Source organism: Colossoma macropomum, unplaced genomic scaffold (genome assembly GCF_904425465.1).
Source record: "Colossoma macropomum unplaced genomic scaffold, Colossoma_macropomum, whole genome shotgun sequence".
NCBI classification, from domain to species: domain Eukaryota; kingdom Metazoa; phylum Chordata; class Actinopteri; order Characiformes; family Serrasalmidae; genus Colossoma; species Colossoma macropomum.
Genome location: NW_023494800.1, coordinates 17,634,687 through 17,658,179, shown reverse-complemented (window position 1 = coordinate 17,658,179; position 23,493 = coordinate 17,634,687). Strand labels below are relative to the sequence as shown.

Below are 23,493 nucleotides of genomic sequence, written 5' to 3'. Positions count from 1 at the left end.
ATCCTTTTCAAAGCCCTGCTGCTGAAACATTAACTGGGTTAAAGCATTAGAAGTCTTTCCATGTAATGATAAAGGCTTCACAGAGATGCAGCGCATAGCAAATGAGTCAGAGACAGTGGTGCTGGTGCTGTCGCATGACTGTGCTGGAATGATTCAGCGATCAGGCCTACAATCACGGCTCAGTCACACAGCCTCCACAAACCAAGATTGCACTCTTCCAAGCAAGCTAGATCTGTCTAGCTTCACTTTTCTTATCATATGTGTTTTTTGATGTCTTTTTCCTTGACACCCCTCACTCCTAATCCAAGCATTCTATAACACTGCTATCCACAAAATCTCATTTACTTCTCAGTGTAGTTTTGAAAAAATGAGCCAAGCAAAAGTGAAGTGTTCCTGTATTCCAGTGTTCCAGTGTTCTCACTACTGAGAGAAACCTCAAATTTGTATTGTCAAATATGCAAGGACAGGAAATTTTGGTAACACCTTTGTAAGTAGAATCAACCATCCCATTTAATGTCTGTTTAACCTCCAATGATCTTGACAAGATATTCTTTCATAGAAATATTTATAACTTTTCAGTCTGGTTTCAGGCAAGTGCAAAAACTGCATGTGTGAGTGTGATGAATGACTTACTGCTTTCTTCCTGGCAAGGTTGCATCTCATTACTTGGTTGTATCTTATTACTGTTAATTTGAATGGCATGTGATGCAGTGTTACTGAAAATACTGAATTTGGTTGCGGTAAACGAAGATTTTGAAAGCATTTTGGCACGACTGCACACGAGGTACCTCAAAGCTCTCTGTTAAGACCCCTCACATTGTTCACACAAGTGTAACACAATAGCACACAAATGTGAAATCACAAATCGTAGAGAAAACTAAACAGTGGGGTTCTTTACAGTCCATTCAGATATACAAGGCAAACACAGTCATCACTGGACACAGCCCTAACTCTTCATCCATTCAGTACTTAGCTCTTCTGTGCCTCAAGACATTTACAAGCGCAGCATGAGAAATGACTGGTAATTAACTGAGACGCTCAGCTCTGGCAGATGTTATGCTAATCACTATGGATAACTAAGGCATAGTTAAATCGATTACAAGTTCCAATTACACTTCACACTGCTGCGTATACACTTAAAGAAAAGCCATTGTTCTAATTCTGTATCCTGGCAAATGTGATATCCTAACAGTATCGAATATATTATGGCAGCATGGTCTTTACCACTGAGATCCATAGAAACAAGGAAAACAATTGCCGACTTCATACTAAGAATTCACCATAACTGTTTCTACTTACACAGTTCCTAAAACAGACTTTAAAATCAAATTACTGCACATTTACACTTCATTGCATCTCATTTATTTTTGACAGTAGCATGGAAATGATGCAAAATGTTGTCTTGTTTTCAGACACCCTCCAAGGAACGCTTAGCTCAGGAAGCACCAGCAGCAGCTACGGAACTCTACTGACACTGACTAATTTCTTCGTCTTGTGCAGTGATTACACGAAAAACAGAAATGTTTTACTATAGAAGGAAGGAGACTAGCCTGAATGATACATTTGTCCTTGAGAGTTAACAATAAGAACAACTCTTTTTTCTTATAAATAGGTTTTTGACATTAATTATTAAGTCAAGCAATGCGATTACATGAGAAACATTTGACAGAATCTATCTACTTCCACCTGTGCCTTATCTCCTTTCCTTACATTCATGGGAAAATTGAACATGCACTGTGTGAATGCTAAGAGCAGCTCCAAAGCTGTGGAGGGGGAAAAGAGATGAAGAGTCTAAGATTCTAAGGTGATATTTCCTTCTTCCAGCCCATAACCAGTACATCAAAAAGGCAGGGAAAGCTTTTATGTCTCCAGATTCAGAAGGAGATATACAGTGCTGTGAAAAAGTATTTGTCCCCTTCCCAGTTTCTTCTATTTTTGCATATTTGTCAGACTTAAATGTTTCAGATCATCAAACTACTTTTAATATTAGACAAGTAAGCACAAAAAGCTGTTTTTAAATGATGACTTCATTTATTGTAGGAAAAATGCTGTTCAGCCCTACCTGGCCCTGTGTGGAAAAATAACAGCCCCTTAGCTACTAAATCAACCAGTTAACCAAATTCAGTTGACTGTTGGGTTCAATTTCACTATGCACACCCAAGCATGACTACTGCCAGACCTGTTGAATCTAAACATCACTTGACTAGAACCTGTCTGGCAATGTGAAGCAGGCTAGAAGGTCTCATGACATTGCTCCGGCCTGTGACTCTGCATGCAGTTGTGTCAGATTACACTACACATTTAAAACTGAGGGAACAATACACAGCAGGTGGGGCAATTACCTTTTCACATGGGTGATATAGGCTTGGAATAAATTACTATCTTCAGTAAATGGAATGATCATTTAAAAGCTGCATTTTGTCTTTACTCATGTTGTCTTTATCTTATAATTACAATTGGATGGACTGAAACATTTAAATGTGACAAATTAGCGAAAATAGAAGAAATTGGGTGAGGGGCAAATGCGTCATGTGGACCATCATAAATCCAGTCAGTCTGCTGTTCTCTTCCTCATCAAATTTTATCCAAAGAGCGAAACTATAAATGAACATTTCCATCTTTTTGGAACACCTCATGAGTTGTGATACTCCCTGAAAAAGCATGGAGTCCAAAATGATGCCTATAATTTCCTCAATTAATAACTGATAAAGATAGTGAAAAGCAGATGGTTTCACGACTGGAGAAATGGGAAAATTAATGAGAGTTTGCTGGTTCAACTCCCAAAGTGCTTGACCCCAAATCTCTCCATGATTAGTTATTTAAGATGCATGTCCACTGAGTGTACGCTTGATTTGGAGTATTAGTTACTGTAACGCAGAACATCAGTTCTCTAGCTCAATCGGGTGATGATGATAATTATGGCGATAATTAACAACTCATTAAGTTCTCTGCAAACACCTGCAGATATTCTCCTTAGACAGAGCAAACGCATAACTCAGAGCTAAGAACCAGCACTCATCACTGTCTCTAGTCAATAACACAACAATGAAACATTTTCAGAAACAACATAATCTAGTGAGTAGCAATTTACTTCTCGCTATGTCAAGCTATTCACTTGACTTAACCTTGTCATAACATGTCACAGCAGATATCACATGCTGTCATGAGTTGTCATGACATATTTTGTCCAGTAACATAATTGTCACATTACCATTACTGGTAATTGTCATGGCAAATGGCATAATGTTTGATGTCACGACAGCTTACAGTACTGTGCAAAAGTCCAAAGAGGTCAAAAAGAGGCTGCCCTTCATACTTTTGAATTCGAGCCAAAACAGCCATTAAATAAAAGCTATTCATTTTTCAAGAGATATTCCTGAGGTGATTAGATATACAATAATCCACAAAAAATGATATAGTGAAAACCTGACTCCTAACAACCGTGCAGGACCTGGCAAACCATCAAGAATATCAGTACATTAAGCTTTCATCTTTGAGAGTGAGGAGAAAATCGAGCTCCACTCCTGCTTTCAAAAATCCACAAGTGTTTCTGTCCATCCTTCCACTGTGAAAAGACAACTCAACACTATGAGTCTGAAAGGATGTGTAGCTGTCTAGAAGCCATTACTCAGAAAAGGAAACATAAAAACATAAAAGGTTTGCAAATCAAAAGTACTTCTGGTGTTCTCAGAACAATGGACTGACCACCCCAGAGTCCAATCCTCATCATCAGTGAATGTGTTTGGGATTACTTGGATTGTGAGAAGCAGAAAATGCAAACCAGTTTCTAAGGTGAGGAAAAACATCCGTACAGATTTCTAAGAAGAAATTAAAGCGAGAATTCTGAAAAGAAAGGAGGTTGAGTGGACACAGTAAATACTGAAAAAAATATTACATATAGGTGTAGAGACTTGTTTAGTTGTTTGATTTTGGTCCAGATGCTGAAAAATAAACGTTCCTAATGGTAGCCTTCACTGGAAATTAAAAAAAAAATTAAAGGGGTGGTCTCTGACTTTTTCACAATGTTGTATGTCACATGCTAATTTCTGCTAAGTGTATTCCAGTTACCCACCATAACATCAATTATGACATATGTAATGGAAATTAATGGCAATGATAACATGACACTGTAACTGGGCATAATCAAGAGTTACTATCTACGGTACATGCATTCACAGAAAGTAATGTTCAAAAAGTGCATCACCCTCAGGTTTACTGATCCACTCACATTCCCTTCCTGTTCCATCAGTACCTTCACCTCCGACTGCTACCCGAAAAAACAAATGAACATCCCACAGTCCTTAGTGGGGCAGGTCTATTTAAAAAGGCACTGTAACGCCGCAGGAGTGACAGCAATGCTGCCAGTGTTTAACAAGCTGACAGAGGCGATGTGGGACCTGGGGCACATCAATGCAGGATGATCTGCATTCAACTCATGAGCCACATGGAAGCTGGAAGAGGCACACTGACCTTCTATCTGAAGAAAAGGGAGTAAAATCACTTGAGTGACTCACGAGCTATACTTTTAGAGCTATCCAGAGACACTAGAAATGAATTGGAAAGAGAGTTTTGTCAAAATAACAACTAGCCTCTGCTTTCATTGATTTAATGGAGCAGCCAGTCACTGACAATTGGCATACTTTGTGATGCTTTAGTGAACCTACACATTGTTCCTTGGAACAAAAGTAACTGAATGAAAAATTCAAAGCCTAACTGCACTCTCCTCACACACTCAGACAAGAACTTACTATCTAGGCTACACCCACAAATGTGTTCTTTTATAGCTACTATTGCTTGGTCAGACAAGCTTTACAAAAAATGTTGTTCACAATATTTTGTCAAAATAGCTAAATTTAAAGTATGTGATTCAGTCCAAATGATATGTATTTTGTGTGCATGTGAAAAGTCACAGTTTGCTGGTGTTGAATGCATTTGTTGAGCATGGAGAGGTCAGTTATGTCCTGCCATGGAACTTCTTGATACCAACAGAAATTAATACTCTAACAGTAAAGTTCTACTAAATGGCAATGAATGTAACAAGCTTTCTTACTGAACCTCAAATAAAAATTAATACACAAAACAAGGATTAACAAAGTTTACTTCCTTAAAGTTCACCAGATGACCCTGATAGAGGGTAATGCATGTAAAAATGAAACAGCTCCATTTCACTTAACAAGCAGTTGTAAAGGCCTTAACTGACAGATTATTGCTGCACTTGCATATACATTAAAAAGCAAAGTTATAAAAGTCTCAGTTGCATCCTAAAAATTTACAGTATCCCTAAACACCATTACTGGGAAAAAACTGATTCACAAACATGAGAAAAGCACATTGAGAATTAATATAACAAATAAGCATGAAATAAATGAATGAATGAATGAGTGAATATTTCTGAACATGAACCTACTGAATGGTTTTATATATACAGATACACTGTCATAATAATTCAGTTATTAAAACCAATGGACATGACAAGTAAGCTGAGTGTATAATACGGCCTGCTGCTTAACTAAAGTGCTGAATCTTGCAGGGCAAAACTATTAACAAAGATCTGAGTTTCTCTGCTCTTTGCTTTAAAACAATTTAAATCTAAAACAATTTACACAGTAACTTGAATGGAATTGTAATTAGTAAATAGTAATTACATTACCATACATAGGGATATGGCTCCTACTACCTTTTGGACTGATATACTGTGAGAACCGAATAGACAAATGGTGTAAATAATATTTATACTAATTTATCTGTGCGTTATTGCTGCAAAGGAAACCAATTTACATTTCAAAACATGCACATTTAAGATTTAATATTTTATCACAACACGGCTTTTGGAATTTTGTGACACCTGATTGTTCAAATGAGCTGTGCTGTGGTTCCAAGGAAAAAGAAGGCACCATGAAATCTACACAGGCCATGCAAACATGAATTGCCAAATTCTGCCATCTTCAGGTGGAGAGTGGAAATTTTCCACACTTTCCAGTGGCATCTCAAAACATCTCTTAGTGACATGCACATAACAAAATATGGAACCAAATATTGCCAAAAATATATTTCAGTGGCCTATACAAGCAGGACAGCTTGTCCAGTAAACTTCAGTAACACTATCTGTCTCTAGAGTAGTGGTGTCTAAATTAATCTAAAGAGTTAAGTTTAGAATGTTAATTATGGTATTCAGGAAGATCTGAATAATGGAGACATATGTTTAGTTTGGCTTGAGTTAAACCCAAAGCAGCAGGGCACACAATGTGGTCCACATGCCAAAGTCAGCCATTTGATTTGTCCACTCCTAAGGAGACATTTTTACACTGCATATAACTTATTATATAATTCTTATTTTCATTTTAAAATGGCATTTTATCTTATTAACAAAATATAGAGTAAAATAGATTTTTAAAAGCTCAGTTTGAAACCTAACCACTTTCGTCATTTGGATATCATTTTGTCTTTTTGGCTCTGAACCCACCACAAACATTGCACTCTGGCTCCCCAAGACAAAAAGTTTGGGAAACTCTTGCTCTGAAGAAAGACTGAAGTACACTGTATGTGTAAAAGTTTTAAGACATCTGCTTATCCAACATTTATTCTAAAACCACAGGTATTAATAGGGAGTTTGTCCCCATTTTGCTGCAGTAACAGCTTCTACTCTGCTTCTGAACACTGCTGTAATGATTCGACTGCCAGAAGAGCATTAGTGAGGTCAGCTACTGATGTGGAGCGGTTAGCTCTGAACCACAAACACCACTCCAAATCATCCAAAAGGTACTGGATGAAGCGGCATCACTCCAGAGAATGCAGTTCTACTGCTCCACAGCTCACTGCTGGGGGGCTTTATACCCCTTTAGCTGACACTTGGCAGTGGGCATAGTGACTTTAGGCTCATGTGTTGCTGTTCCAGAGCATCCCGTTCTATTACCAACGGTTTTCTATGGAGATTTTATATGCTCTATGTGTGTGAAATTGAACACCTGTCAGAAATGTAGCTGAATTCACTAATTAGAAGGAGTATCTGGACACTTCTGCACATGCATTGTATGAGATTAAGGGTTCTCACCCCTGGTATAGACCAACAGGTAACCATTCAGACATGCAAAGTAATTGCAAAAAGTTGCCTTTTTATTAGCAAATTAGTTTATATGTCACAATGCATAAGAGGTCTCCATGTCAGTAAGTGTAACTGTAGCTCAAGTTCCAAACAAAAAGCCATAATACTGTAACTCACTTCTGACAAAGACTTACATGGAGTGTCTTTCAATCTCCAGAAGCACTTTTAGTGTTCAAGAGGTTAAAATATGTTGATATTTCCCCCAAAATAAGGCACTTAGTGAGCAGCAAACAAAAGAACTTGGTGGTATGCGTAATGATAATTAGCATTTGGTACAAGGCCAGAGATTGGCACATTTCATTAAAACATGAATAGTTGCCTTCTGCTGTAAAATGTTCTTAAGACATCTAAAGATAGTGTGCATAGCGTGCATATGGTAATCTACTATTAACACAGGAATGTTTCTCACTAAACACTAAGACATCATGATAATTATGCAACAAAAAGTGTTAATAATGAAGAATTGTCCAAATCTGAACAGTTTTCTTACTTTGGAAATAGCCAATAGGCTGTGTGAATACTAAACATTAAACATCCCCTGTCACTCTAATTTATGACCACATTTACACCATCACATTAAATACCAACTCCATGCTGCCCATGTAAACACCACAGAAAAACAATAAAAGAATGAATGATATTTAGCGTTTAACATTTTGAAATTGAAAGTATGTAAAAATCTTACCACTTGTAAGAACAGTGAATTTGCAAGGTGCTGCTAATTCAAATACATCATCAAGATCAGCAAATTTTTTACCTGTCAATAATCATAATCATGTGGGGGGGGGGTTAGCTCTATTTGCTATGTGACAGATATTAGGCATAATTTTCAGTTAACCACGTAATAAAAAAAGAATACTTGAGTTAAGGACTCAAACAAAATGTCTCATTAAAAACAAACAAACAAACCAATCTTAACCAGAATAAACATCATTATTCTGAGAATATTACACATGTAAACGTGGTCACTGCTTTACATGATCGACACATTCAAACAGAATTAAAACTACTATCCCTTTACAAGTGGAAATACAAGACTACCTCACTTCACACTTCATGACACATTCTGGAGACAGAACAGTTTAAACTGTTGAAATATACAACTGCCTTATAATTGGGTGAAACATTGTTGGGGGTGCGCTTATATTCCAAAATACATGAGCACACTTAGTGTTTGGAATATTGAAGCCCTGTGAGTTTCTCTCTAATTTATCTCTTGGTGTGCTTGGGGATTTTTGCATGGCTAACCAGTTAAAGCAAAACAACAAAACAAAACAATTAAAACAATATCTGAACTGTTCTACTAAACTCCACACCAACAGTATGCTAAAATATAAATATAGTTGCCAGCTAGAGCATCAAAGACAGTCTCTATTAAACACACTTACAACTGGGCCAGACAGCTCGGTTATGTCAGATCAGACTTATCCACAGCAGTGAACAGGAAAAATAAAACCATAAAGAAGTACTCTAAGGGTCTAAAATTCATAAAAGGTTTAAAAGGCAAAGTTATCTCACAAAGTACAACAGTATGCTAATGTATATTGGCATATGTTTTTCCTTTCCTGCAAACAGGCATAGAGTGCCGGTTTACATGCCCACTGAGTGAGGAATATGGACAGTAAAGCAGGATCTGAGCTGCCAAAATGGTAGTGCATCAGGACTGTTCACTGAGCAGTGTTATACCAGGAATACACTGTGCATTTTACGCCATCACAGTAAAATGCTTGGACTTTAATCACAAACAGTACATAGGCTTCGATGTCATACATGCATCCCATTCTCAGCCATGGACATGATAAAGGGCACTAGTGTAGGACAACAAAAAAAACGTTTGGTTGGAGAAAAGAAAAAAAAAACAAAAAACATATCAAGTACTAAAACAAATTCTATAATGAAAATTACAGACGCTGAAAATTATTTGAAATGCACCAATTAAGGTAAACACCTGGCAGTAATTTAGATATGAACCCTGTGCTAATTTAAATATGAATGAGGCAGAGGCTAAAGATGGACTTGTGTCCCCTCTAACACTATCCGATCATTCATGCTCTAAATCGCTTCTGATCAAGCTCCTGACCTGGGAAATCGCTTCAGATTGTGAAAATTTGTCTGAAGGGGCAAATAGGGGTTCAAATCGGGCTAAACGTAATGTACCAAAGGCTAAGCTTAAGTCAAAATTTTGAATTCTGTTTCTAGATATTTCAAATCCATCCCTTTTTTCAACATATCTAAGCAACTCTACCAGCCTTACAGACATAATATTTTTGGCATTGCAAACCTGTAAGAAATGCTTAAAGGCACAAGCTGTTGGTGGCTACATTAAAACTTGTTTTGATCTGTGCATAAGATTCGTTTCTATTGTTATACCTATCCATAACATATTAATAGCACTTAGCACTTAATTCCAAAGCTTTTTGTGCAAGGGTGTGTGCTGGACATTGTTGGGTTACATGCTCTGGTGAATGCGTCACACTGTAGTGATGATTTCTCTTGCTCCCTCCTTCCCCTTATACAGTAGTATTTCTGTCCATTCACACCTCCTCAAAGAAGGCCATCTGAGCCATGTAGGCAGAGTTCCGCTGCAAAAGACCAAATGTACATTGTTATAGTCTCTAGTGATATTCCATAATGACACAAACTGAAAACAGATGTTTCCTTTAACCCCTAATTTATTTAACCAGTTCTTAAAGGAACAGTTCAGCAAAAAATCAAATTAGACAAACAGCCAAGACATGTCTGCAGCCAACGTTTTGCCCACATTTACTGGAACTACAAGGCAAATGTTGCTAACCAACACTAGAACTCAAGTCACCCAAATAGACCAAAACATTTTGTAAAAATGCATCACCAATACAGGTTTATTAAGGTTGTTTTGACTTGTGTTGAAGTGGTTTAAAACACAGTATGACTTAGTGTGAGCTATAAAAATCAACAAACTCCCCAGCTACATACAGGCAACCATTTGACAGTTAGTGTCACAAATACTTATTTCAGATCAGCATTCCTAATTCTAACGTGGTATGAGAATACAGCCTCTGTTATCTAAAGTGGCTGCCCACAATTTTGTTTGTTTTATTATATATTATATTATATTATATTATATAGTCATCATGTGTCTTAAACCAATGGTAGCCAACCTGGTCTGCCATATGGTCCGCATTTTTGCTCCAACCCATCTTGCAACATAGAAGGATGAACTAAAATGTAGATCATGTTGGGGGCCCAGAGGAATGGGTTGGGAACCACTGTCTTAGACCATACTCGCAAGTCTGTGTGATGGTAATGAGGGCCTGAATATGTTTGAGTGGGTTGAAAGTTTTGGTAATGCTTTTTTACAGAAATTATTTGGGCCATCTTGGTGACTGAGTTTTAGTGTTTCTCCACTCCAGTTCTAACTAAAGGAGCAAAATCTGGACTTCAGCCATGTCTCGGCCATTCGCATACAACTAGGGAAAGTGGAAAACTGTGCAAATTAAATTTTTTGCAGAACCATTCCTTTAAGAGCTGCTGTCAAAACTAAATGTGAAAATAGCCACCTTACTCTGAAGGATTTAACCCAAGCATATTATGTTCTGTATGCACGTGACGTCCGATACAGTACTACAGTAATTATGAATTCAGTAGTCTGTCACTGAATGGGTGTAAGAAGCCCCAAATATGTAGAGACAGAAACTCTTTCTATTTCTATCTTCTACTTCTAGCAATAATAAACGAACAGCATAACACAATATTAATTAATTAATAATTAAGTTCACTGAAGCAAGTGGAGAAATTCTGTTTAAAGTGCAGGGTCTAAACTTTCAAACTATACCAAATTTGTGTTTTCTCTCTAAGTAGATGAGAGAATATTTTATAATGTGAATTTAATACCTGTGCATACAGTTTTATTTGCATTAAGAGAAAACATCTTGTATATTTTCATCACAGTGCTGCACTGCTTGACAACGAAACAAATGGAAAAATGTTGGAAATAGAATGTAATTACCATGGAATCAAGTGTAATTATGCAGTAGGACATAAGAGTAGAGCAAAACAATAGTAATAGCTCTTCACTATTTAGAGATAAATTCACATGGTGATCAGCCACTTCAGGATATTGCGATAACTTTTCTTAAAACAGAAAACCAGTCCAACCAGATTTACAAGAAAAATGAAACTGATTCAAGGGTGTTTTCTGATGGATAAAAACAGATGATACCATTTGCACAGAATCCCTCTTAATTTGACTGGACCCTCTGAGACATCATTTGTAATGAAACCTTTTGGTTGTGCAGTCTTATGTGTTATGTGTCTCTTACATTGCTGTGGGGAATGTAGGGAGGCTCAGCATAGCCCCTCAGGCTGTAGATGCCTGCCTGCTGCTGCTCCTCCAGCTTCAGAGACTCAATCTCAGACTTCAGTTCCTTCAGCTGATCCTGCAGGTGCTTGCTCTTTTCCATGTACTCCAGTCTGAGGCACACAAAGGCATGCACACCCACTCACTTCATCTCATATATACAGCATGTATGTGACAATCCAGTATTAGCAGAGTCTCAAGCCAACAGCTATATTATTTATCACAAATAAATGATAACTCTACGTCTGCAACAATCTCATGCCAAACCTTTACCAAAAGCAAGCCAACATAAGACACAAGGGATGTGAATTTCGAGTGAACTGCAAAACATATTACGAAACATATTACATATCACATAACAGCAAAAATATACCGTTCACGTTCTATCTCCATGGACAATCTCTTCATGTCAGGGTCTTTGAAGTCCAGCCGATGTGAGGTTGCCATCTCAAGCTGCATTTCCATATTTTCAGGACCAGGTGGTGGAGGGGGGCTGGAGTATGCAGCTATCAACTGAACACAACACAGTGACATTTCAATTTACAGCATTTTCTAAATAGTGTAAAAGTGGCAATTTAACTGCCTCAGCTCAGTTAAAATAATATTCAATAAGGTATGCACTCATTATTGGTCAAAATAAAATTCTATTGGTGTATTCTTCTTACATTCCACTCTCATGTAAATAGTTCCCAAAGAAATATAATTAAATTGGAGTGTTGTAAGATCAGAGATCTGCACCCCTACTTGACTGTAACATTTGGATCACTGGGAATACTTCAATAAAAAAAAAAAAATCTAATCTAATGATTGTGTGAATGTCAGCTTTACTGGGTATGTTGTTTTGGTGATCTCAAGGAGCTTTTGCTTGGCTCTGCGTTCTGCATCTTTGGCCTCGTTCAGGTCCTGTTTTAGGTGGTCTGCCTCCTTAGACCTGAAAGAAACAAAACATAACTCAGACAAACTGTCATTCACAGCCACGCACCCCCTGTGTCAGATAGACGCCAATTTCCGAGGACATTCTGAATTCAAACCTCCTCTCTGACTGCTCCACCAGTTTCACAGCCAGCTGCTCTGCCTCCCTCATTTTCTGCTCCATCAGTCTGTGCTCCTCTTTGGTCTTGAGGGCTGTAACCTCCAGCCTCTGTCTCTCCTGCTCAGCCTCTGCTGCTTTGTGAGCCAGCAGCTTGGCCTCTTCCTCTGCAATCTGAGCCTTTTCTGCCAGCAGGTCGGCTGTTTCCTCAGAACGCAGCTAGAGATACAGACAGTGAGTTACCTCTGATGTACTCACACATATATATATATATATATATATATATATATATATATATATATATATAGATTTTTACACAGATAAAGCAGCAGTGCAATTAAGTATGATTCTTTTCCCTAGCTGCAAAGTGTCTCACCAATGCCTCATTAGCCATACGAGCCTCGTCCTGCAGCTGAAATAGACGGCGTTCCATCTCCTCTTTAGCCCGTTCTGCATCCTCTCTCAACTGCTTTTCCCGTGCCAGTATCTGACGTTCCATCTGAAACAACGCACACCCCAAAGGAAAATGTACATGACAAGTGATTTATCAAAAGACACTAATCAGATTTTAATCAAATAAGCAGGGTAAAAAACAAAGCTCAAGATGTAAGCTTTGATATTTTTTAAAGCAGACCTTTTTCCTGGCTTTCTCCTCTTTGGCCTGAGCCTTCATCTGCTGCACCTCAATGGAGTCCACTTTCCTCCTCCTCATGAAAAGATCATGGTTTCCAATGCAAAGCTGTAAAATCTAATGCAAAGAGATTAGCCAACTCAAGACCACTGTATACACACAGTAAAACCACTGTGAAATACAGGAAGACATGATGTGTTAAAGGAATACTAACTTACCAGCTTATTGACTCGGAGTTGTGAGGAGTAGAATTTAAATACGTCCTTCTTTTTGTCCAATGGCTTAATAGTAAACTATTAACAGAACACATGAATGAGATTTTTGTGTGAGAGACACAGAATATCATAGATAGCTACACTGGGATTTTCAAGGAATGCACATACAGCTACAAACTTTTTAAACTATAGGTGCGTTTCCTTTTACTTGTCAGCTTTAAAGAAACAAAAGTTAACTGGTCACTTATCAAGTTAAATTAGCTGCATTAGGGATGCTGCTTTGCAGGAGAAAAGGTTTGAAATTCACATTTTTAAAATGTTTTGATGTTTTGACACCTCTTTCTCACTGTAGGAGATGTTGCGGATGCCACTCCAGGGGAAAGACTTGTTTGGGTTCAGTTTGCTGTTTGGGCTGTAGATGTGAAGTCCCTGTGCATCGACGCCAAGAAGGAGCTCCTTATCTCTTTTATTTTGCTAGACAACATCAGAGCGAATTGAACAACCTTAAATTATAATAAACTTATAGGTTACCATTACCATGAATATATTCAAAACAACAGTGAAATGACAGACAGCATTGAGAAAGTTTACTGACTTACTGTGATGGGGAAATAGCTAACCCCATACATGTCAAGATCCTGTGCTATTTTCAGATACTCCATTTCAGCTTCATCCCTGAAGACAAAATTGCAAAAGCACTCAGTATGAGGGTACCACACTAAAAGCTTAATTATGTGAGTCAGAGCGGTGGGTGTGAATGTATGGTCAATTAAGATACAGCCTAACAATCCAGATAGGCTGCTTTACCTTGCTATGTTTCTGTGTTCAGCATACCAAGCTGTGATCTTCTCCTCCCACATCTCTGGTGTCATCTGATACTGCATCAGCACCTGGAGGGAGAGGCCCAGAAAGATCGAACAGATTTGCAAATTTGCAACAATGCAGAGGTACCAGCACAATTAAATTCTGCAGTTCAGTTTCTTTAAATAAACCCACAATTACTTACTCTTTTAGGCAAGAGTTCATCTTGGGCCAAGAAGCCTGGCTTGTGGAAGTTTGGGTCATAATCCCCATACTGCATAAGAACAAGTATGCAGAAGAAGGGCACAAACTGAAGCTGTTAGAACTGTTGAACAGTGGGACTGATTCATAGTGTGACAATGAGTGACAGTAAGTCAGAGTAGAGCTATTTTTATCACTGCATTATGGAAACTGACCTTGGCTTGAACAGCATATGATGCCAGAAGGACTGAGGCCTCTGGAGAGCAAAATATCTCTTCATCTAGTATCTGTTTCTTTACCTTGATGAGACAAAGAACACTGTGAAACATTATTTCAAAACACTGAGGACAGTATTAGGAGAAAACAACATTCATGCATGCAGAGGCATAGAGAACAAAAGATTAATACCAACAGTAAACACAAAAAACAGCAGAATAATATCCATTTATCCAACTCCCCCTCACTTGTAAGAAAAACAGGTGCTGAGTGATTTCCTGAACAAGCTCCTCCTCCACTTTTTCAGGGAAGAATTTGGCAAGAAAATGAAATGTTATAGGAGAGTCCTTTGGAACTTCTTGATCCAAAACCTAGGCAGAAGGAAAGAACAAGAAGTCAAATTAATGGCTTCTTTAGCAAAATTAATTAAAAACTTTGCCATTCTACTGCCATGTACCCTGCATTTAATTTATCTACCTCAGACTCACTAACTGCCTATATGGAAATGTGTACAGCTACACATGTCATAGCTTTTATTTCAGAACCTGTATTACTGTTACAAAAACAGTACATTAGAAATGGTCCAATACTGGTGTATATTAATGTGTATATTTAAAGTCTAATGTGTTTTTGTACATATACACATACATATTTTATATTTAGGTACTACAAGGGGGCTACACACCAATATTTCCACTCATCTTCACAACTATGTAAATGTAATTTGATTTGATGCAATTATTTGCTAAAACCACTATATTACAATATAGCCTAGGATGTTCTGACTACGTGTCTAGTAAAAGCCTGAGTAACAAAATTAAGTTCATATAATTTAAGTAGAGCTATCAATACTACACTTACCCGTTTGTCAGGCTTAAGCCAAGCATGAGTGTCTTTCACGGTGTATCTAAGTCCGAAGAACCAAGTTTCCCTTAGACCGATCGTCCGGCACACTAAATCAAACAAGTCCTTTCCTTTCCATTTCACCTGTTAATAACAATTGACTATCAGGTATGACAATCAGTTGACTATGTGAACTTTTATTTTATTTGTAAAAAGCCTTGATAAAATGAAGGATGGAGATGGTATGAGTTCAAAAGGAATAACAGTAATAATGGTATTATTAATAATTACCTCACAACTGAACTCCATTTCAGCATCCATTGTAATGACTTTGACTTTGAAAGTCTTAGGTTGTTTCTTTTTAAGCCCCAAAATCGACATTTTGAGCTTTAAATGAACCTAAACAGATATAAAACAATCAGCTTTCTGTAGATTGAATAAGCACTCCACCATCAGGCAACAAATACTATTACATACAATCGAGTAAAATATCATAAAAATAAGCTTTTTTCAAGCTTGTGCAAAAGCACTCTCCCCATGTGCAACTGACCTACTCGTTGCATTTAACGTACGGCTAGACAATATGACCATTTCATAGCTTCAGATGAATAAATAACTCTAAACGATAAGACAACCACAGGAATCACGGGTATGTTCAATTCCTTGCATAACTGCTGTACAACCTACAATACATTTTATTACATTACAGCGTTGGTCCTGTAAGTTAGTCTCTTTAGATCTTTAGCTAGCTAGCTAATGAAATCTCCATCTATAGTAGCTAGCTAGCTGACAATTTTATGAAACTACTAGCTAGGTAGGTAGGTAGATGAGTTAACGCTACGTTTGCTTCCTAGCTAAACTCTGCCTTAGCCAGCTTGCTACCTCAGCAGACACTATTTACTGCTCAGCATATTAGCAAACAGCTAGCAGTACACTGTAAATGTCAAGTGGCACATATAAACTAACAGACAGGCCACATATTAGAGCTTCTTATTTTTCTCTCCGCACTAAAATCTGAAAGTCCGGAAAAGCGCCTGTAAACTAATGTTAACCAACCTAGCTAGGTTAGGTAGTTGATATCAACATAAGCTAGTCGATAACCATTTAGAGCAGCCAACTAGCTTGCGATGCTAGCCAGTCGACTTTTTGTAAGTTTTGTTAAAGACAATGAACTTCAGCAGTTCCTGGACAATTATGGAAGATAACTAAGTTACCTCAGTCCTCCAGTTGATGTTTAACCAGACCAAATCACCAGAGTAAAGTTTCCAGTCTCTCCTCAAAAAGCTCAAAAAGACAACAATGAAAGCTGGAGTCTGCTCCCGAAGTATCTGTTGTTATTCAACCAGAGGTCTGCCTTTTGCCTTTCCCGCTACATTAAATAACCATAAATAAATGGCAGGTAAACATAAGTGTCAGAAATTACGCTTGCTGGTATCATATCGGTAAAAACAAAGGCATTTGGGTGGCTATTTTACGTATCGCCGTGATTTAACTTGTTTGGCTAAACAGTTAGCAAGATAGCTAACTTAATGTTAGAGCGCTCTACAGGTCAAAGAGGGAATAACGGGGACTTCAGTAGCTGAGGTGACTTTTGGACCGGCGAGCGATCTGTTTTGTCTCGGGGTTCCGATGTCCAAAAAGACAGAAAAGTAGGTTTAAGGTTTTTGAAACCGTTGTTTTTTTTTTTTTTTTTTTACTTTTTTTCATAAAATACCCCATTTTTCTTACTAAATGTCTTTGAAAGGTAGTATTACAATGGAAATTTCATTTTAACTGATAAAGAGTCTGAGAAGGCGTTCTTAGTCTCTGACGTCAGTGTTCATTCTTCTTCTGTTTCTTTAAAGAAGAAAATCATTTACCCAGATCAGTCATAACATTAAAAATACCTTCTTGTATCTACACTGTTTGCCCATTTTATCAGCTCCACTTACTTAGTCCGTTTCTCTGCTGGTGAAATGGGCAATGAGTGTAGAAACAAAGAAGTGATTTTAAATGTTTTGGCTGATTGAAGTATATTCTTGTTTTTCTCACAGTAATGGCAGACAACAAAAGCTTTGCAGAAGTAAAGAATAAAATTCTTTCAGCTCATAAAAACGCTGCGCCGGAGGATAAGCTTGGGTTCTACAACACCTGGGCTGAGAACTATGAACAGGTAACTCAGATAAAGGTGCATCAATAGCACAAGATTTGGGATGTTCATCATTACAGCTGCTTGAAATTGCTTTTAAAGGATGTGGCAGTGTTGGACTACCGTGCTCCTCTTTTGGCTGCAGAATGCATCGCTTCATTCTTCAAGGGTGATAAAGGAAGAGCTATTATTTTGGATGTGGCTTGTGGGACAGGGTTGGTCTCTGCACATGTAAGCACAACTTTTTAGATAATTATTTAGATAAAAGCTTTTAGGTAATTATAAGTTAGGGCTTTTATTTTTATTAATTTCACGTACACAATATCCAAGCTAACAGAAAGTATTCCTTCTGATGGTGTCTTTGCTGAAGCTGAGGAGAATGGGGTTCTGTCAGTTTGTTGGAGTGGATGGAAGTGAGGGAATGTTGGATCTGGCCAGGAAAACGGGACTCTATCAGGAGCTTAAGCAGTGCATGCTGGGACAGGACACCTTGCCAGTGCAAAATGGTGATAACATGTTTTTTCTTTACTTAGTCTTTATTTGGAATTAACAATATCCCAGTTACACTATTGGAATGTTGGTAATTCATTTATCCTGCACTGTACATGTATTATTGTAGATATAACTATATATAGTAATATGCAGAGGTTTGGCACCCCTGGTCAAAGTACAGTGACCAGTGATTTTCTAATTGATTTTCTAAAAAAATAAGTTAACAAATCCTGTACAGTAAACAGTGTAACATATTGGTAAAAATAAAACACATAAGATGTGTCCCAGCCTTTCTACAGGCCAAATTTTATGATTGATTTTTTCCAGCATGTTAAATTCAGCAAATAAACAGTAACCATGTGTTAAAATGTGGCAGTGATATAAGATTCACCTAAAAGCACCTGAAGAAATTATCCATGTAAATGTATGCACATTGTTGTAGATAACTGGCAGTTTTTAAAATTAAATTCATTTGTTTCAGAGTCATATGACATTGTTGTAATCGTCGGAGCTCTGAGTGTTGGTCAGGTGCCAGTGGGAGTCATCAGGGAGCTCTGGCAGGCCACAAAGCCAGGTGAGTCCACACTAAGCCTATCCTCAGGTAATGTTGCACTTAAACTGTTTAATAAAGTATCTCAGACATTGCATGTATACCATGCATTTAAGTATCTACAAGTGCGTGAATGATGTCATGCTCTGAGTTTCTTAAAATGCATTTCTCCTCGTGACAGGAGGTTACGTATGCATGACTACAAGAGGGAATGCAGATAATCAAGATTACAAGAAAGAGATGGAACGCATGGTGAGAATGATGGAGGAAGAAAAGAGGTGGAGTCGTGTAACTGTCAATGAAGTGGAGAAGTGGGAAAGGGCTGTGTCTGAACATGAGAGTGGGTATATACCAGGAACTGTCTATCTGTATCAGAGAACTTATTAAAGAGTCCCCAGTTTCAGAAGAGTTCTGCAGAGGAATTGGTTTAAAAGCAGAAAAGTGGGCAAACACTGGGATGTCCAAATAACAGCAGTGCTACAAAACTTTACATACTTAATTGTAGTTTTTTTTTTCATTCTTGCAATGCCAAGGATGTTTTGCATGAATTAAAATTCTGTTGAAAGCATCTGGTAATAATTCAATGGTAATATAATTATGTTTTCTTTGATAAAATATTTTGAGTGTTGGAAGTGTTGGTAGAGACGGTTTGCAAGATTCTAACTGCCTCTTACAAAGAAAGTAGGAACAGGCTAGAAGTCAAGTTGAGCTAATAACCGGGACAGGTGAAAACAACTTTCATGATTGTCTAAATGAGCACAGAATTAATTTTAAATCATAGCTTCCCATTGATGGCATTTATAATAAGCCCTGGACTTACTATAAAACTGTTATTGTAACAAAAGTGAGTTTTAAAAAGCACATAATGTGGTGGTAAGGCTTTTTGCACAGGAAGTATTTTAGCTGAATAAGTAATCTTTTATTTTCTTTTGCATCTGGTGCATTTTTCTTCTGAAGAAGCTAAAAGGAGTCCTCAGCCTACATTGCTTGCTCCCAGATTAATATGATAGTGGGCCTATTCTTCTCAAACATTCTGACTATCTGACTAGAAATATGAAATGTGATGTAAAACCGAAAGGCTTATCAGTATTTGTTTCTCCATATATTGACTGATGTTTCCATGAATTTGTCCGGCAGCTGTATTTCCATTTCAATCAATTAATGCATGTTGAAATATTTAGAAAATATGCGCTCTTCTGCCTGCAAAACATTAGGTGTACAAGGTTTTAAACCAGCATTCACAAAGAAAGAGGTCAATAGCCTCTTTGACAGAGTCAACAAAACTGTAGGTTGGTAGGCTTTTTCCCACCACTAGATGGGAGCGACTACAAAAAAATGTAGTTTTTGATGAGGGTTTTGTTTGTCAGTCATGCTGCTTTTACTGATTCTAAATCAGTCAACCATAATGATTTTAGTCAAATAAGGAATGTGATGTTTGAGGAAGTACAAAGCAGAGATAATTAGATCTGCCAAGCTACTGTTTTCTACATCTGAATGAACTTATATCTGGAGAAAGCCACAGTAAGCCTTCCCCCAAAAAATTCTTTTTGTAAGACGCTTATTGTAACAAAAACTGGTTTTAAAAAGCACCTACTGTGGTAGTAGAGCTTTCTGCACAGGAAAGATTTTAGCTGAATACATTATCTTTTATCTCTTTCTTCTACATGTGGGTGCATTTTTCAACAGTTCAAAACAGTATCTTGTTCTCCCTCTTGAAATTGTTAAAAATGTGTTCAAAAAACAAAAGGCAAAAAGTTCTCAATCCCTGTTTCAGAACCTGCTTAACAAAAGTAGTATTTTGGATGATGGAACAAGATCAAACAAAGAGCTAAAAAGTACAACTTTATTTTTTAAAAAGAGTATTTTATTTGTAATGTGTTCAGACAGTAAAGATCAAACATCTTCACAGATGATTGTATTGAGCTGTGAATATTGAAACACACAGTACTATGAAAACATTGTGTGCCAATGTTCACAAAGTAAACATCTGATGCAGTGAAACTCTTTTTGAATCTTTTTGAATACTCAAAGTCCTCACGAAACGCAAACCACTTCCGCAGGTTCACTCTCTGTTGAACCGGTTTGGCCTGGGACACTCTTTCACTCCTGGGGCCCAATTTATCATGAACCGATAATAGAGGAGGAAGAAGACAAAGGGGCTTTACAGTCCAAACATTGTCTATCTTAACTTAGCTTGGAAGTAGCTAGTGGCCATAGCGAGAGCTCTTTTTCCATTTCAGAGTCAGCATTTTGGTCTGTAAAGGCAGAAAATTAGTGTTTTATCTCACAGTAGTCTAAGTTGTGTCTATAAGTGAGCTTAATTCAAAGCTATGTGTCAATATGTGAGCTTAATTCAAAACAAAAACTATTACATATACAGATGCTTTTCTACAATTATATATACATTTTATGACACAGACAACACTCACAGTATTTGCCTGCTATGCATCAAGAAACATATCACCCTGAAATGTTGTCTAAATAAGCTAAGTGTTATATTATTTTGCAAATTGTTACTTGACCTAAATCTGTTCAACGTTTTAGCCTATTAAAGGTAATCCATTTAATAAAACATGTCCATCTCTGAGCTGAATGTTAGGCTTGCTATTATCAGGTATTTATTTCAGCTGGATTATATAAGCTTGTTTTTTTTTTAAGTGCCTTTTCCACTGGACTGTTCAACTGTGACTGTTAAATTGTCTTTCTTAGTGGCTTGACAGATTCTTCCAAAGGGCTCACTGCCATGTAAATCATAGAGACATTACTCTCTAGTACTGCTGTTTCTTGACTCCAGTTGTGGAATTCCTTCTGTTTTATATATTAATTGACAGTGCTTTGTTAGAATGAATGTCCAAGTGAATAATTATTCCCTCATCTGGAATAGTCCAAGATCCATCCTAAGACACGTTATGACTTTAAAGGTGTTTTAGCTCAGATGTAAGTCTTTTCGGGATTTGCTGAAGCTGACTCACTTAAGTGAGAAGTTGCCTGGCTTTGATCAGAGTCTGTGTGAATCATCTGGGACTTTGTTAATGGCCCCTCACTCTTCTCAGACTCTGCTGTATCAAGCTGTGATTTTGTGGTTGACGCCCTACTCTGCTTGGATCCTGCAGAAGCTGGTCTGTCTTGCTTTTGATTGGCTGATTCTCCATTACTCCACTGAGACCTCACAGATGGTGCTCTATTCTGTGCCAGCTTGGTGATCCTGCCTCGCTGTGAACTTCCGTTGCTAGATCCAGCACGGGATGAGCGTACAATCACGTACTTGACTGAAGGGCTCTCATCCTCTGCTTTTACATCACAAGAAGTGCTACAGAGCATGCCCCCGCCCAGGAACAGCAGGATGGAAGCACCACAGCCGATGTAGATAGCTGCTCCTATCTCCCTGCGCTGGGCATCGGTCATCTGAGGGTTGTAGAATGCCTGGACCACAGCAATAGCAGACCAGGAGACAGGAATCAGGCACAGCAGACCAGCAACGATCAGTGTGACACCAGCAGCAGTGGCAACTCTGTCTTTTCTTGCCATACCACTGTAGTCTAGAAAGCGAGTGCACTTTCCTCCAATGAAGGCCAGGATGAGGCCCAGTCCGCCAGTCAGGAAGGATCCCACTGTGAGGACCTGAGCAGCCTTCAGGTCAGTGCCGAGTGCCAGCATGGATTCGTAAGGTTTGCACTGAATATAACCTGTACTCTGTACAATACAGGTCATCCAGATGCCCTCCCACATGATCTCCGAGGTGACAATGGTCATGCCTACGAAGGCAGTCACTCGCCACATTGGCATGATGCAGGTCAGAAGAACCCCCACCCAGCCCAACAGCGCAAGGACACTACCCAACATCTGCATGCGCATTGAAGCCATTTCTCTCTGGATCACTGTATGCAAACAGCTGCAGGTGTCCTCAGAGTTATTTGCACGGTGCTTTGCCTATCTGCTGTACTGAGCTACAGTTTCCTAAAGCCTTTTTATACCTTCCTTGTATAGTGACGCCTTTCTGCTGAACCGATCTTTCTCTCTCTTTCCTTATCACAGGCACAAGCTGTCACTGAAACTGTGCATCTTCTTTAGTTCCGTCTGTTCTCTCACACAAGCACACCTTTCCTGTCACAGGCAGAGTATCCATGTGGGTACTAGCTGATCAAGCACTTATACCAAGCTAAAGAGAAAAAGAATGAGAGAGGAGGTGCATGCTTCTACACAAACCATGCCTCCATCAGTCTAAACTTACACATTACCAGCCAAACCAGATTCTTGTTTCACTTGTGGACAATAAATGTGGACCATGAGCTGTTAGTTGGGGCCAGGGTGGCTACTAGTGAGGGGGGAAGGGCTGTTGGATTTTTACCCAGTTTTTCTCCTAATTTAGATATTGTCAATTGCCACCTGCTAGCTAAGTAAGCCTTGCACAAATGGAGCTTGTTTGTTTAAATTTGTCCTCGAGTTGCTCTGATTGTGTTTTATTACGTAGCTGAAACTGACCCAACCGACTCAGTCAACTGGATAAACAGTTAACAATTAATTCTACAGAGAATTACAATTTGGTAAGACTTTATTTCGATAGTCCTCTGTAGATGCTTTGTAGATACTCCATCTGTCTTATAAATTAAATGGCCCTGAACTTTAAGTTGAATGTTATATATACTATAAAATCTAACCCTAACCCTAAATCTAAGCCTAATCTTAAGTTTAACCCTAAACTTACACCAACTCCTAAATCTAACTCTTACCATAATGTTGATAATTAACTATCACCAAAAGTTTAATTGTTATATACAGGGGACCACATGAAGTGTGCTATGTCACACGAAACATTTAAAATCACACTACTGATTTCTGAAATAGAAGTTTAAAAAAAGAAGGTACAACAATGAGTTGGAAAATGATGATTTACTGATTATGCCATAAAGGTGCAATTCAGTTCATGTCTTAGTATTTATTAATA

The 23,493-nt window shown here is 38.1% G+C and overlaps 3 protein-coding genes across 4 annotated transcripts; 1 reads left to right on the top strand and 2 right to left on the bottom strand.

Moving 5' to 3' along the window:
* Positions 1 to 7,091: 7,091 nt before the first annotated feature.
* Positions 7,092 to 16,910, bottom strand: nf2b (neurofibromin 2b (merlin)). The gene is made up of 17 exons (XM_036587456.1): positions 16,593 to 16,910; positions 15,670 to 15,777; positions 15,397 to 15,522; positions 14,784 to 14,906; positions 14,535 to 14,618; positions 14,324 to 14,392; positions 14,125 to 14,207; positions 13,917 to 13,992; positions 13,654 to 13,791; positions 13,321 to 13,395; positions 13,106 to 13,219; positions 12,848 to 12,970; positions 12,473 to 12,690; positions 12,270 to 12,372; positions 11,815 to 11,954; positions 11,404 to 11,554; positions 7,092 to 9,684 (listed from the first exon to the last, which is right to left on the bottom strand). The coding sequence occupies exons 2-17, from the start codon at positions 15,757 to 15,759 to the stop codon at positions 9,637 to 9,639; spliced, it is 1,761 nt and encodes a 586-aa protein (XP_036443349.1). The 5' UTR covers positions 15,760 to 15,777; positions 16,593 to 16,910; the 3' UTR covers positions 7,092 to 9,636.
* Positions 15,812 to 21,272, top strand: mettl27 (methyltransferase like 27). Of its 2 annotated transcripts, none has more exons than XM_036587459.1 (6): positions 15,812 to 16,027; positions 17,412 to 17,530; positions 17,609 to 17,737; positions 17,877 to 18,012; positions 18,480 to 18,572; positions 18,730 to 21,272. In XM_036587459.1, the coding sequence occupies exons 2-6, from the start codon at positions 17,414 to 17,416 to the stop codon at positions 18,933 to 18,935; spliced, it is 681 nt and encodes a 226-aa protein (XP_036443352.1). In that variant the 5' UTR covers positions 15,812 to 16,027; positions 17,412 to 17,413; the 3' UTR covers positions 18,936 to 21,272. The 2 variants fall into 2 exon arrangements, with proteins under 2 accessions (XP_036443352.1, XP_036443351.1); XM_036587458.1 differs by lacking the exon at positions 15,812 to 16,027 and adding an exon at positions 16,888 to 17,027.
* Positions 21,273 to 21,288: 16 nt separating this feature from the next.
* On the bottom strand, positions 21,289 to 23,464 carry zgc:136892 (uncharacterized protein LOC678612 homolog). Its single transcript, XM_036587457.1, has one exon. The coding sequence runs from the start codon at positions 22,410 to 22,412 to the stop codon at positions 21,480 to 21,482; it is 933 nt and encodes a 310-aa protein (XP_036443350.1). The 5' UTR covers positions 22,413 to 23,464; the 3' UTR covers positions 21,289 to 21,479.
* Positions 23,465 to 23,493: the final 29 nt, after the last annotated feature.